Source organism: Lepidochelys olivacea, assembly GCF_965140295.1.
Source record: "Lepidochelys olivacea isolate rLepOli2 genome assembly, chromosome: 11".
Taxonomy (NCBI): domain Eukaryota; kingdom Metazoa; phylum Chordata; order Testudines; family Cheloniidae; genus Lepidochelys; species Lepidochelys olivacea.
The window spans coordinates 50,178,317-50,190,579 of NC_140421.1; the positions used below are offsets into that span (position 1 = coordinate 50,178,317).

Sequence of the window (12,263 nt, forward strand, 5' to 3'; positions counted from 1 at the left end):
TACGGACTCTCGTTTGTGTACTAAAAGTGCCTCTAGGTTAATCCATTTTCAGGCTATTCCAGGCTATTTCCCCTCTGTAGACAAGCCCTTAGTTATCTCCCACTCTGAGTGCTGTACCCTAGGGGTTTGATTATCTTCTCACTGAAATGGCAAAATTTCCATTGCTCTCAATGGGAGAAGGATCAGGACTGAGTATGTTAGATGATTTTTACATTTACACTTACACAAGAAACCATTCAAGTTAACTTACTCCTCCCAAGCTTCCACAACAACAGTTAACTTTTAGGGCATGTATACATGGGCGTACTCAGGAAAGTGAAGGGGAATTAACTTAAAGTATGAAGTCAATGCACATACATCCTTAGGAATGTGCAAGTTAGCCATAACTGTCTTATTCAACTTACTTACGTTTTAACTCCTTGGTTACTGTAGACAGCAAAACTTTACTCCTGCTTTGTGACTGATCATATCAGTTGGTATATTTTTTGAATCTTTACTTGATTTGATAACATTCAGAGTGGAAATTGCAACATTTGTGTTCTTACAGTAATTCAGCATTCTGCCTATGCTTCTTACATGTTTGGTAAATAGTCATGTATCCCATAAATATATAAGCACATCAGAAAAAAATTACTTCTATCAAAGCTATTTCTGCCCTCAAATATTATTGGTTTTGGCTTGCTTTTTATCTCTGTTTGTATTCGTATTGTTTCTCTAAAGATCACTTGGCGCTCATGAAATAATGCTGTGTTTTTAATTTTCTTTGCAGGCGATAGAAATTTTGCACCTAATGATCCACTGGAATTTAAGTCTCATCAGTGGTTTGGAGCATCCGTGAGGTCTAAAAATGATAAAATTCTAGTAAGTCTTGCTTGCTTGCTTTTGGACACTTCTACAGGAAAAAACTGCAATGGAAGGACTGTGACAATTCAGAATTAAACATAGCCTTGCCATCCAACTTGAGTTTCTCATTTGGAGTTTATTGGCTGGCTTTTCTTCTTGTGCTAGGGAAAGTCTAGTATAATTCATGACTAGTGGACATTGAAGTTATTTCTGAAAAATTCCTCTAAAGCCCTTCCCAACAGACTTTTATGAGAGTTGTAAACAGCCTTCTATCAACGAATGCACATTTCTAAAATACAAGTGGACTATTCCTCGTCTAAGGTTGTTACAACTGCCCATTGTGTAGGTAATGTGCTTTATTTTTACTAAAAGCAGTGCTTTTGAGTCATTTTTCCTTGGGCATGCAGTAGAACAGTGGTGCAAAGATCCATCCAACCTGCTCAGGCATTCTGAAAGAGATCTGTTTTATAGACTGTCATGTCTTTTCCTCAGGCCTGTGCTCCCTTGTATCACTGGAGAACTGAAGCGAAACAGGAGAGAGAGCCTGTAGGAACTTGTTACCTTCATGATGGATCTAAGGCTGTTGAATATGCTCCCTGCAGATCGAGTATGTATAGAAGGTTTTGTTGTTTAACTTAGTAATTTCAGTTTCATTTCTGTTACATCAATTTTATGTATATTTGTAAGGGGAGTAAGAAGAGAATCTGTTTTGTGCCTTCCCTTTTTTTCCATGGTCAGGTTGGCATTTATCCTTCTGGCAACTGGGGAGGAGCCTGACCCAGAGCCCCAAGTCTGGGCACTTCTGACCTTTCGAGGTGTTCAGGATTTGCATTTAAATTTCACAGATGTCGGGTCCCCCCCCCATTCCCTACAGTGGATCAAACTAAGACCATGGATCCAAATGTCCCAGAACTTTGAAAAATCCAGAATTTCACAGTTCATTGATGATTGGTGTGGCATTCAAAATGAGCCCACTTTCCTTCTGAGATGTGGATGTTGCTCTATTGCAACCTCCAAGGCATGAATTTCTGATTCTGGAATTATTAATATAATATTAATGCTCCAATTGATACTCCTTTTTAACTGTTTTAAATGTGCCATGGCAGATTAAAGTTTCTGCCAGTAAACTACTGAAGAAGAGAAATAACTAGGATACTGCAACATATTATGAGTACAAAGTGCCCTGCATAGAACAGTCCCACTTCTGTGCAGCTTAGCTGTGTCAAATAACAGCAACTAAAAAGTAGCAGTAAATTTAGGGTAACATTTTCAAAAGTGGTCTCTGATTTTTGGTGCCTTCATGTTTTTTGTTCTCCATTTCAGATATTGTGAGCCTATTTGTTTGAAAGTGTTGAGCACCCACAAACCCTGGTCATATCAGTAGGGCCTGCGGTGGCTCACACCTCTGAAATCAGACCCAAGGTGTCTCAACTTGAGCACTCAGAATAAGAGATTACTTTTTAAATTTGTTACCATATTTCTTTAACCTACTTTTGAATCACAAAACGGACTGACAGGTTTCAGAGTAACAGCCGTGTTAGTCTGTATTCGCAAAAAGAAAAGGAGTACTTGTGGCACCTTAGAGACTAACCAATTTATTTGAGCATAAGCTTTCGTGAGCTACAGCTCACTTCATCGGATGCATACTGTGGAAAGTGTAGAAGATCTTATTTTATACACACAAAGCATGAGAAGTTCTGCAGAACAGCAGGGAGTGCATTCCATAGTCATCCAACATAAAAGGAGCATAAACGACTATGTCTTAAACTTAACGAATATTCAACTAGTCACACTGTTATAAATAAGGGCCTGTCACATTTCTGCCCTAAAGCTGTATATTCAGGGGATTAACTCAGTCATAAAAACTCTCTCTAGGCTAAATCCTAGCATGGGAACTGTCAGCCCTGGAATGCTTTTTCTTCTTCTTCAGACAACCCTTGAAATATATTATAATTATATAGCTTTCTGGTTTTTTTGCATAGAAAGAGAAAAATACGTTCCTTTTTCCAGATACTTTACATCTATTTTTCCCAAAGACCTTTGGAATTTAACTCAGCAGGAATATGGAGTTACCATTTACTTCTATTCAGCTAGGCCTAGAACTAATCCTAAAGTTATTTGATTATGAGTTGAAGAACAGGAAGAAATATCTGCTTTGCCATATTAGAACAAACTATTGAAGCACCTAACTTGGTATCTGACCTCTGGCTTTTGACCACTGCTTCAGAGGATGGGACAAAAATCTCCCTGACACCAAACCAAAATCACCTGGAGTTCAAGTTAACCCAATCCAGGCTCTGGCCATCCAAGAATGTTTGAGCAGAATGGATCAATGTAATTATAACCATCTTACCATTTCCTGTCACAAAGTTTAATTTATCGCTCTCTACCTATCTTTTTTTTGTAGCAATTATTGATGCTGATGGACAGGGATTTTGTCAAGGAGGCTTTAGCATTGATTTTACAAAGGTATGTGATGCTCATTGGATGTAGCCTGTTTTCACACATTTTCAATTTCAGCAGACAATTATAAATTACAGCATTTCCAACCAGTACCTGATATAGGTATGTATCTATTTTTTAAAATAAAGATCCATTATTCCTGAAAGTAAAAATGTAGTAAATTAATCAAAAAGTTTGGAACAAGCCATCATTATGAGCCCTGATCCTGCAAGGTGCTTAGCACCTAAGCTCTGAAAGATCATGCTGTACATAAGTACCCTGCATTTCCAGCTTCTGTCAATGGTACCTGATTATTTGTTTTATCTTTGCTGCCACTGGTCCTCAGGTCAAATGAAACTACAGTAATCTTGTAATTTTATTAGACACTTAAGCATACACTGGTCACTTCAAATCACTAAGTTCTCTTGCAGGAATGACTTGCTCTGAAAGTGACAGTGTAATCCCTCCTGATAACTCCATTAGTAGACTGTGCTTTTAGACCCAAATCACTACTCCTTATTGAGCCACAGCTTTAAATTTTCTGTATCTTCTTGCTCTTGTTCTATTCCTTATGTTTTTTTTCTTTATATATGTAGGTTGCTGTTTGAAAATGTATTTTTCATATATTCTTTTAATTTTCTTTCTTTATTTTTGTTTGATTTCTTTTAAAATCCAAACATAGACAAAATGTTTACAAAGCTAAGCATCACAAAAAAAACAGGGTTTGATCCAGCAGTGCGCATAAGTATGTGCATTGCTGTAAGCACACAAGTAGTCTCAATGGTTAAAATGGGACTGCTCGTGCTTAAAGTTACAAACATGCTTTGCTGGATGAAAGCCATACCAAGTACGGGAAAAGCTGTGTTATCCGGCACTTTGCAAACCAGAAAGCTTTATAATCCGGCCTTTCAGAACAGGGTGCGAGGTGTGGGCTCTGGGAGGAAGTTTGGGTGTTGGAGGGGGCTCGGGGCAGTGGGTTGGGGTGCAGGAGAGGTTTCGGGGTGCTGGATCTGGCCGGCACTCACCTTAGGCAGCTCTGTGCAAGCGGTGACATGTCCGGAGAGACGCGGCCAGGTGGCTCTGTGCACTGCATCCGCCCACAGGCGCCGCCCCCCGCAGCTCCCATTGGCTGAGATTAGTGCTCTTAGGTGGAGCCCCTGCCCTGCCCCAAGTGCTGACTCTGCAGCTCCCATTGGCTAGGGACTGCGGCCAATGGGAGCTATGTGGGCGGCGCCTGGAGGCGGAGGCAGCATGCAGAGCCAGCTGGCCATGCCTCTCCGGACATGTCGCCACTTTTGGGGAGCTTCCCGAGGTGAGAGCTGCCCAGAGCCGGTACCCCGAAACCCCTCCCGTGCCCCAGCTCTGAGCCCCCTCCTGCACCCAAACTCCCTCCCTCTTAGTTAACCGGAATTTTTGACTTAACTGTCAACCCCCCATTCCACCAACACTGGTAACAAAGCTTTTACTGTAATATAGACAAAGATCAAAACCAAAACTTCTCTGTGTACCATGTGTCTGTCGTTGATTAAGGAAAAAATAGGGATGTGGGAAGGGGAAGGCATCGTCCGCATGCCTCCACAGAAACCAGTCATATGACAGACTCCTAGCAAAATGTCATAGGGTTTTGTTCTAACTATATTCTATTGTCTTAAAATTATGCCTGTAGGAGTCTCAGCTAAAATGACATGAATCATTCAGTTCAGAGTTTAAAAAGAAGAGGCTGGATGGGGGAGGAGCAGAGGGGAGGGAAAAGAAATTGATCAAAAGCAGATGTCGATTTGCTTCAGTAGTGTTAAACCTAATAACATTCTAGAAGATCAACATTTTTAATTATTTCCTTTTTGTTTTTTGATTCTCTTTTAGTAGGCCCGTGTAATCTCAAATCCTAATAAAAAAATCTAACACCACAGCTGGGTTACTACAGCTACCGCAACTTTACAGTACAAGAGAACTGTGTGCTCCTAGAATTACCATATATTTCATTATTGTTTATTATTCTTTAGATGTATGGTAATGAGGACTCTGATTTTTTTTATTTTATTTTATTCTTTCTAGGGAGACAGGGTACTTCTTGGAGGACCTGGAAGTTTCTACTGGCAAGGTGAGACAAATCACTTAGGTGACAAAAAATGCTAACATCTTTGATTTTCCACTCCCCACTCCACCTATCTTGACTCTTCCATAAACATCAATATCTCAGTGAATGAGACAGGAGAAATGTATTTCTTTAATCCCCTTAAAACATTTACTGAATATTTGAGGCAGCTTTAAAAGACTTCTTTGCACTGATTATTAACTAAATAGCCATACAAATGTTCTGTTAAATACATAAAGTGTGTGTGTTTGTTCCTAAAGGCAAATACTTTGTTCAAGCCTGATGAGGTTATCTCAGGGAATATTTTGCCTGTCCACCCAAAACCTTAAAAGCAAGAAAGTGCAAAGTTAAGCAAATGGTCTTTCCTCTATCTTATAACACAGACATCAAATTATTCACTGTCAATGAGACACACTACGGGCCCCACAAAGAGAAGTATGTTCCATTTCCTTTGGATACAGAGATACGCTACGTTCTCCACGTGTATCTGCCCTGCGCTGTAACACAAACCTTACTTCTGACTTTACGGTTTCCACAGGAACATTTCATATATCTTCTCCTAGAGGGAAGGCCTTCAACTGACCACTGCGCATCCACGGTCACTGTGGGTGTCTCTACGCTGCAGCTGGGGAAGAGTCCTCTTGGCCAGGCAGACAGACGCGCAGTAACTATGCTCGAGCGAATGTGTGCTAAAAACAGCAGTGTGAACACGGTGGCATGGGCTCGCCACCTGAGTACGGACTCAAGGGGTCGGTTGGACTTGTACTTGGGCAGCTAGCTTGTGCTGCAATGTCCACCCTGCTATTTTTAGCACACTAGCTCAGGCAGAGTTAATATCTGTCCACCTGGGGTGAGAGACATGCTTTCAACAGCAGCATAGACCTAGCCTGTGAATACAAAAGCCAACTCACTTGCTGCCGCCGCCACCACCACTAGTGAGCAGCTGCCAAATGCAGTTGCCCATGTTCCATGTACATAACATAGTTTCTGTATTAGTGCAGACCCTGAACAAAGAAGAGTGATTAAAAATGCATTACAGATGCTACTGAAGCTCATCAAACTGAGTTAGTAATATATATTTATTTTGTTAGCTCCTTGGAGAAATTGTCATCTTTTACAGAAAACTTGAAAGGAAAAAAAATTCTAAATGTAACAGTAATTTAAAAATAAAGTAATGCTCCTGAGCTTGCAGTTTCATAATTTCCTACAATTCTTTTAAGCTAAATTCTGAAATGCCGCTAAAAGGCGAGTAGTGTAGCCGCTCTTTGTTGACAGGAGAGAGCTCTCCCGCTGACAAAAAAAACTTCCACCCCAACAAGGGTTGGTAGCTTTGTCGGCAGGAGGCTCTCCCCCTGACAAAGCACTGTTCAGACTGTCACTTTTCATCGGTAAAACTTTTGTCATTCGGGGGGTGTGTGTTTTTGTTTTGTTTTTTTTTCCACACCCCTGACAAAGATTTTAACAATGAAAGTCCACTGTAGACAAAGCCGAAGTCTTTGCTGGATCATGGTCTACATTTTTATTTTCATGCCTCCCAATGGCTACTGTTGTTATCTAATGGAGGTTTCCCCTTTAGTCTAATGCTATTGATTTAGAATCCAAACATTCTCTGATTAAGTCCCATTCTTCACAGTTAAATTCACCAGAGCAATTATCTATTTTAATGTATTGTTTTTTCGCAGGTCAACTCATTTCTGATCGGGTGGCAGAAATTGTGGCTAAATACAATTCCAAAGTCTACAGTATAAAGTATGATGACCAGTTAGCAACACGGTCCGCTAGTGCTGCTTTTGATGACAGCTACTTGGGTAGGTCATTTTGAAAATAAAGGGATATTTTTATCAATATGGCAGCAAGTCTCATTGGATTTGATCCTGCACCAATTGCAAAAGACCCAATAACTTTTATTGACTTCATTGGTTTCAACAGGAGCAGGTTTGAACCCTTACTGAATGTTAATGTTGATAAAGATAGCAGTTGATAAGAGTGTTTCTACCTGCTAAATGCCTGTCCATTTAGGATTGTGTGTGCACCCATCTTGTCTCTCTAATATGGAGAGTGACACGTGGTCAATCTTGAGCTCTTGGACGTGTTATCTAATCCGTGTATATTTGCTTTGCGCTTGCTTTTTAAATGGGGTCAAAGACATTTTTCACTTTCTCAGTGACTCTGTATGGCCCTTGGGGGAAAAAATGTGTGACCAGAAATCTTTCAGTGGGATTACTTATTAGTCCATAATCCTCTCCCTCTGCCCTTCAAAAAAGAAGTGTTCTAAGTCAGTAGCTGGTGTAACATGGCACAGAAAATCCCCTAATCCCCTAGTTCTTAAGTCCTTTATTACTTTAAAATCGTGAAAGTAAAGGTACAAGCCCCAATCTGCATTTACAGATCAGTCTAATGTACACCAGTCTGGCATTGAATCAGACTTGCCTGTTCAAATCATACCAGTTTCCCAGGTAATTCAAAATTCAGCTTTCCCTGAGAGGTCTTAAAGGAGAATAAAAGACCCCAAAAAAGTGTATAAGCAGACCCTGCTAATATGGGAACAGAGATCTATCTCAGTGACCCATTTCCCTACCCTTACATAAACCTAGATAAGTAAGTGCTGGAGATTATGTTAAAATGCTGGAACATTAGAAGAGTTTGAAACCTACTTCTAGTTTAAATTCATGCTTAGAGCAGTCCCCTTCTCAATTTAAAAAAAAAATGTTTTGGTCGGGAACAAGTGAAAGTCTGCTTTTCAATATCGCATCAATTCATCAATATGTCACACTCACTTGAGATGTCGTTTCATTTTTGTCAGCACAGTGGATGCTGCTAACTTTCCATGGGCCTGAGCCAAATCCCAGGGAAGCCAGCAGGGTCTTTCCATTGGCTTTACTAGGCTTTCAATGAGGCCTTTTATCACTATATACGATTCTATATGGAGATTCACATCCACATCCACCCCCACCCCATGACACATATTGTATTTACTTTAGAAATACAGCAGTTGGAAGTAGCCTTTGGATTCTTTGAAACACAATGTGTTGAGGGAATAACAAATAAAAGTGTCCTCCAGGAGAGGTGAAGGAAGTAATCATTTAGCTTTATATAGGTCTTGCTTAGACAAAAGAAAGGAAAGGAAAAATGTTCCTAGGGAACCTGGAGTAAAATTTCTGTGAGAGAGTAGTTTTAGGGTGTTCCTTGGGTGAGTGTGTAGAATTCCTATGGATACCAATGTGAGGTCTGTATTCCAAGAAATAGTTGGTATATATCCATCTTACTGCATGTGCAAAACAGAGGACCAGGGACTCCTTTAAGAGAAGACTGTTTGGGAAACATTTTTATTTTGTTTGTTTTCAATAATTGTCTTTTTAAAAAAAAAGGAAAATCCATCTGGACCTGAACATGTTCATAATTTAATACTGTAACAAATTAATATAGTTGCTCTTGCTACAGTTCCTGGAAGTTCTCAAAAAATACTGTGCCTTCAACTTCCAAGTAAAACCCTTATCTAAAGGAAGAAACTATTCTTCCACACTAAAATAAATGGAACCAGAGCATGTTGGAGTCTGTCAGATTTGACAGGTTAAGTAGGATCTGTACTTGGGTGGATGTGTTACCTTCAAAAAAAAAAAATGTTGTGTTGCAAAAAGTGACTTTGTAATACTATTTCCTCTGAAACTGTACTGGACTAATGGCCCAGTGTAATGGTTGGGAGAATGGGGAATATGTACTCCTGAATGATGAGATTACTACAGAGGTCCTGAATGCTGTGGTCATTTCAGAATCCCAGGTGTCTTTTCGCAAAAGCAGAAGTGCCAGTAATGATGTCTTCGCAAAATTCCTGTTTTCTTTCCTGAAGGTCTTGTGAGCGGACATGAGGCCCAGGAGCCAAGCATTTTTGTCTTGCGTGCCTGGATCAATCATCAGCTGTGTGCACTTCACTGTGCATCTGTTTGTTTGTTTTTTCCTATCAGTAAAATTGGTGTTGCGATTGGGCTTTTTTGTATTATTAAGTTAGCAGAGAGCTTTGAGATTATTTTACCATCGCCCTCTGAATTTACACAGAACACGTCATTGTCTGCGGTATCAGTTGAATTATTATGTGACCTCCCCATATCCACCAAAAAAAATCAGGCTAAATATTAATATCTCCAATAGGAGCTCTCTCTGTATTAGACATTATTCAAAACGCTTTTACAAAACCTGGGCCAAGATTCAACTGCTGAGTCCAGAACTAGGATAGTTCTGCATTCTGCTATGGTTCCTGATGTGCCCTTTTTCAACATGACCAGTAAATCCTCGTTTGGTCTCGATCACCACCAAATTTTATTACCATAAATTCGTCAAAGGATTCCTTTAGAGAGAAACTTGGATTGCAACATCCTTTCTGACTTTGGGCAAGTTCAGATGTGGACCCAAACATGTCAGCTCTGGACCATCTCTAGGTTCTGTATGTTTGTTTGAACCTACCCATTCCAGTTTCAAACTGGTGGATCTCCATTTGGCAAAACAAACCTGCCCATTTGGGCATGGCTGTTCCTACTGAAATTGGTGCATCTCATGCAGACTTTAACTGACTATTTTTAGTTGGGTAATATAGTTATCCAATGGATCTGCTGTTTGGAATAGCTGTTTATCTTATTGACTTTTGAGATCATTCAACAGAATGTTCAGGCAAAGTGGATCATAGGGGAAGTGTTGAGAAATTACATGAAAAGCAAAAATTAATTAGCTTCATATAGTGACTTATCACTTTTGTTATTGTTGCTCAGGTTATTCGGTGGCTGTTGGAGAGTTCAGTGGTGATGGCATAGAAGGTACAGCCTTGTTCTTATTTTGTTGGTATGTAAAAATGTGTTCAGCAGGAAGCAAACTTGAAGTAATATTCAAACAAACCCAAATGTACTTGTATGCATACACAGTATAATACATAAAATTCTAGGAATGAGCAAAATGGTTCAGGCAAATGAAGATCGATCTTGAGCGATTGTTCTTTGCTCAACTGGAATCTGAACATTACCAAGTTGTCTTCTCTTATGTTTCAGACTTTGTATCTGGGGTTCCAAGAGCAGCAAGAACCCTGGGCATGGTAGGAAACTTGAAATCTTAAACTTGAAAATAATAAAAACCTAATGTTAAATGTTGTTGTAGTGTATAGTGACATGCTACTAGCTCATTTCTTTTTCCTATGCAGGTATCTATTTACAATGGAAAAAATATGTCATCCTTGTACAATTTTACTGGAGAACAGGTATATAGTTCTGCTTTATACCAATGAGGTGGCTGTAGGGGTGCAGGAGAGAACAATTCTTCAGAATGACAGAACATAGATATGAAGTCCATGGCTCTAGGAGATATATTTTGTTGTTAGCTCACATGCCTCTGGATCTTTAGTAATCTGTGGAACCTTTAGAAACCTGTAAGAGTCATTGGACTGGAGCTGTGCTCATGCTGCTTGGTGTTGTAGTCCAGTTTAGTCTGTTAAGAATTAGAAAAGAGGACGGACCACTGGATTCTACTAGTTGCAGGGAAGGAGTCATCAATTCTTCTTATACTGTTCTAGAAACAGACCAATTTACTGAGGGAGTAGGGGAAAGGAGTGAAAAAACGATTGGTGGCACCTAATGAAAGACGTGTACCAAATATTTTGGAGGAGGGGCAAAAATTACACTAATGTTTAAATTTACTCATTTAAATATTTGGATCAAATGTAAAACTTCTGTTGTTTTCCAGATGGCTGCCTATTTTGGATATTCAGTAGCTGCCACTGATATTAATGGGGATAAGTAAGTGCCTTTTCTTTTTTGTAGTTGTTTGTGGAAACAGTTATCTGTCTCTCTCAAAATTAATTTCCTGGAAGAAAATTAGCAATTTTCTAAAGAATATGTCCTATTACACTTATTTCTCTCTCCCTGTGGTTTTTTAACTGCATTTTATTAGGGCTTCCCTGCACAACACGCTTTATTTTGAGCACTCAACATGGATTTTTTTGTTTAAAGTTGTAATACGTCATCTACACTGTCCAAATAAGAAATGCATGCTTTCTTCATCACTAAATTTCTTTAAATTACAAGTGAAGCCTAAAGATCTATTTGAAACATTCATCTTACCCATAACTGTACAATTCTGTGTGGCAGTGGGTGATGAGAACATGTGAAATTGAAACTGGAGTTTCTTGTGGGTGGTTGAAAGACTGTATTTTTTTTATACAGTTACACTGATTTGTTTATTGGAGCCCCCCTCTTTATGGAGCGTGGTTCTGATGGCAAGCTTCAAGAGGTGGGTCAGGTCTCCATATGCCTTCAACAAGCCTCTGGAGGTTTTCGGATTGTAAAGCTGAATGGGTTTGAGATCTTTGCGAGATTCAGCAGTTCTATTGCACCTCTGGGAGACCTGGACCAGGATGGCTTCAATGGTAGGACCTTATTTTGTGAATTATTAAATTCATAGTGAAATGTGAATTCTGAACACAAACAGATTAGACTGTTGGACACCAAGGTCTAGTCTCCCTTTGATGCATATATGCTATTCCCAAGAATGCTAACAGGAGTTACATGTGCACAACACGTAGATACTATACCAATTAAGCTACAACAATGACTATTTTAAGCAGTTATATCAGTCCATGAACTTTTGTGAATAAGTACAGTAGCAACTTTGATCAAATACCTCATTCCTATAATGAGTTCGAAGGACAGCTCTGGTGAAATTTCGAGGTTTTATGATAGCAAATACAACCTCAACAAAGGATATTTCATGAAGGATTAATACATTAGGGATTATAGCTGATCTTCTAGCATTTCATTTGGTCCATAGGAAATGTTATAGTTCAGAAATAGTCAAAACAGAACAAGAAATACAAACTAGATCTAAAGAACAATATTAAAGGTGATAA

The 12,263-nt window shown here is 39.4% G+C and overlaps 1 protein-coding gene across 1 annotated transcript in view; it reads left to right on the top strand.

Moving 5' to 3' along the window:
• ITGAV (integrin subunit alpha V) overlaps window positions 1-12,263 on the top strand; it is an 84,300-nt gene that overhangs the window by 35,590 nt on the left and 36,447 nt on the right. Inside the window, exons 3-12 of the mRNA XM_084643080.1 lie at window positions 770-861; window positions 1,336-1,450; window positions 3,251-3,312; window positions 5,341-5,386; window positions 7,063-7,188; window positions 10,141-10,185; window positions 10,414-10,457; window positions 10,563-10,619; window positions 11,102-11,154; window positions 11,581-11,783. Coding sequence (XP_084499206.1) covers window positions 770-861; window positions 1,336-1,450; window positions 3,251-3,312; window positions 5,341-5,386; window positions 7,063-7,188; window positions 10,141-10,185; window positions 10,414-10,457; window positions 10,563-10,619; window positions 11,102-11,154; window positions 11,581-11,783 — 843 coding nt within the window. The remainder of the gene's footprint in view (window positions 1-769; window positions 862-1,335; window positions 1,451-3,250; window positions 3,313-5,340; window positions 5,387-7,062; window positions 7,189-10,140; window positions 10,186-10,413; window positions 10,458-10,562; window positions 10,620-11,101; window positions 11,155-11,580; window positions 11,784-12,263) is intronic.